This window comes from Etheostoma spectabile, chromosome 7 (assembly GCF_008692095.1).
Source record: "Etheostoma spectabile isolate EspeVRDwgs_2016 chromosome 7, UIUC_Espe_1.0, whole genome shotgun sequence".
Taxonomy (NCBI): Eukaryota; Metazoa; Chordata; class Actinopteri; order Perciformes; family Percidae; genus Etheostoma; species Etheostoma spectabile.
Genome location: NC_045739.1, coordinates 15,372,209 through 15,374,463, shown reverse-complemented (window position 1 = coordinate 15,374,463; position 2,255 = coordinate 15,372,209). Strand labels below are relative to the sequence as shown.

Here is a 2,255-nt window from a genome sequence, read left to right as displayed (position 1 = left end):
AGAACATGTTTACATGCTTTAATGTTAAAAAAGTACTTTATTTTTTCTCATACTGTATGTCTTAATTTACCTGTATTCACCCTCTGTGTGAAACGCTCTGTTTTAGAGCCTGCCTCTTTAAACTCCACTCCCAAAAAGCCCAGTCTGCTCCAAATGGCTTGCAAACAATATATGGTGCAGTAGTTCTCAAGCTGTGAGTGGAGATACTCAAATGGGGGTCGGTGGGAGAGAGATGGGGGATGACATGCTGCAAAATGCCTCAGCCTAAATGGGGCACACAGTCTTACTGGGTGAGCTAGAGGTCCCCCCAAAGGGGAGCCAAATCTGAATGGCTTGTTGAATCCCAAGTTTTCTGATTAAAGCTATAGTGTGTAGTTTCTGCTACCCCATGAATAATTGTAATAGTTTTCCACATGTTACAAGCCTTCTGTGACCGGCAACCATAACGGTAGTGGACTCTCATTAAAATCAAAAAGTTACGCACTAAAGCTTTAAGGCAGCCCACAAAAAACGGACATCACAGTTCAGTTTGTGGGTTGGTAGGTACTCCGGATACACAAATGTATGTGCACAAGCACTGAAAAAGTGAGTTTTTCATGATATGCCCCCTTTAACTACCATGACACCAGGCAATACACTAGGAAATCAGATCTTTTATTCCTATCATACAAAAGTTTTATCCATCAAACAAGGGCTATAATGTAAATGTGATACACCAAAAACCAAGGTGCTTCAAGGCATCTCATTTTGTATAAGGCATTAAAATTGGCATTAAACTGCAGTATTTTGTGTTCAGTCCCTGACGTTACTACAGCCTTATGTAACCATGACTCTACCTGGCTTGTCTGCTAGAGCAATTTCTGCGTCAGCGGTTTTCCCAGAAGTCTCGACTGCTGGTGCAGTGGCGCTGCTGGTGGTCGCTGGGGTGATCAGTGTGCTCAGCGTTCCCACGTCACTCACACAGAACTACAACACACCGTCACTCCATCTGTTAAAATTTGTCTTAATGTGTGATGAATGATGTTTTGTCTATTCAACCATTTTTTCCCCTCAAAACAATGTATCAGACAATTTTGAAATATGTAATGTTGCCGGTTGTGTTTCCATGTCCCTAACCTGCTCCCGTGCTAGCACACCCTCTTTTTCATGTGAGAATCCATGCGTCACATTAGGTTTATCTAGTTAGCTAGTTCCACTCACCAACAGTCTACATATAAAAAAGTTCAATTTACCAAAGTATGAAAGAGAAAAAAGTAACAAATCTTCGCATTTGACATTAATATTCTGTATTTTTACTTAATAAATGACTTTATGTATAAATCGGATAATCACAAAATAATTTTCGGTTTACCCCCTAATCATAACAGCACTAATCGATGTAATATGTTTTTCATAAATATTTGCCTGTTTCCTGACATTTGACTGATGTGCACCTCGTTTAGTGTCATCTTGCTGAAGGAGATGTTGTGAACGAGGGTTTCCAATGATGTGAGTTATTCTAACTGCTGCGGAAAAAAGATTATTGAGACATTACCAAGTGAGCCACCAAGACAATCCATAAAGCGTTTTAAGAAGAAAACAATCAGGTGAAAAACAACTTCAAATCCTCTCTAAAGATGATGCTGTGAGGGAACTGTAGCTTTTTGGGCGGCTACAACAGGAGGAACACAAATAAAGTTCAATTTTTACAACAAATGTTTAAGCCCTAAACGTCACTTCACCTTGAGGTTGCTGCTGGGCAGGATGGCCATCCCCTCCTTCCACTCCAGAACGTGGACGATGCTACAAGCCCCACCCACCTGTGCTGTCAGGGTGGGTGGGACCGTCTCATTGGCCCTGCCTCCTTTACCTGGGTCTCCAATGGCAACAGGAGTCACCTCCAGCTTCTGATGGCCAGCAGCAGGAGCTGAAAAGAGAGATGCATTCAAATGCACTAACTTTCTCTCTTTTTCATAAACCTAATGATACAAACAAAATGATGAATGCAAACAAAATGATGCGTTACTAGACCCATCTTTCTTCAGCTACCCTAAATACAAACATTTAAAAGAGTCTTCTACAGATTTAGCATTGCGCTCATGTAACATTGTTGGAGTCACAATGGACACTTTAAATAAGGATCAAAATTGGTACTGCCGAACTAGGGATGTTGTCTTTTTTATTTCATGTGTTTCATTATGCAACTAGGCTGCCGACAATTTGTTCAGAGATTCCGTTGTCCTAAAGGTCCCATGACATGGTGCTCTTTGGATGCT

The 2,255-nt window shown here is 41.1% G+C and overlaps 1 protein-coding gene across 6 annotated transcripts in view; it reads right to left on the bottom strand.

The window, feature by feature from the left end:
• The window catches only part of l3mbtl1 (L3MBTL histone methyl-lysine binding protein 1), a 28,097-nt gene that overhangs the window by 22,333 nt on the left and 3,509 nt on the right, over positions 1 to 2,255 (bottom strand). For 5 of the 6 annotated variants that reach the window (XM_032521397.1, XM_032521400.1, XM_032521401.1 and 2 more), the window contains 2 exons: positions 1,722 to 1,906; positions 837 to 966 (listed from right to left, as the gene is read on the bottom strand). In XM_032521397.1, coding sequence (XP_032377288.1) covers positions 837 to 966; positions 1,722 to 1,906 — 315 coding nt within the window. Of the gene's footprint in view, positions 1 to 836; positions 967 to 1,433; positions 1,506 to 1,721; positions 1,907 to 2,255 lie in introns of those variants that run through there. The other variant, XM_032521403.1, reaches the window with a different exon arrangement.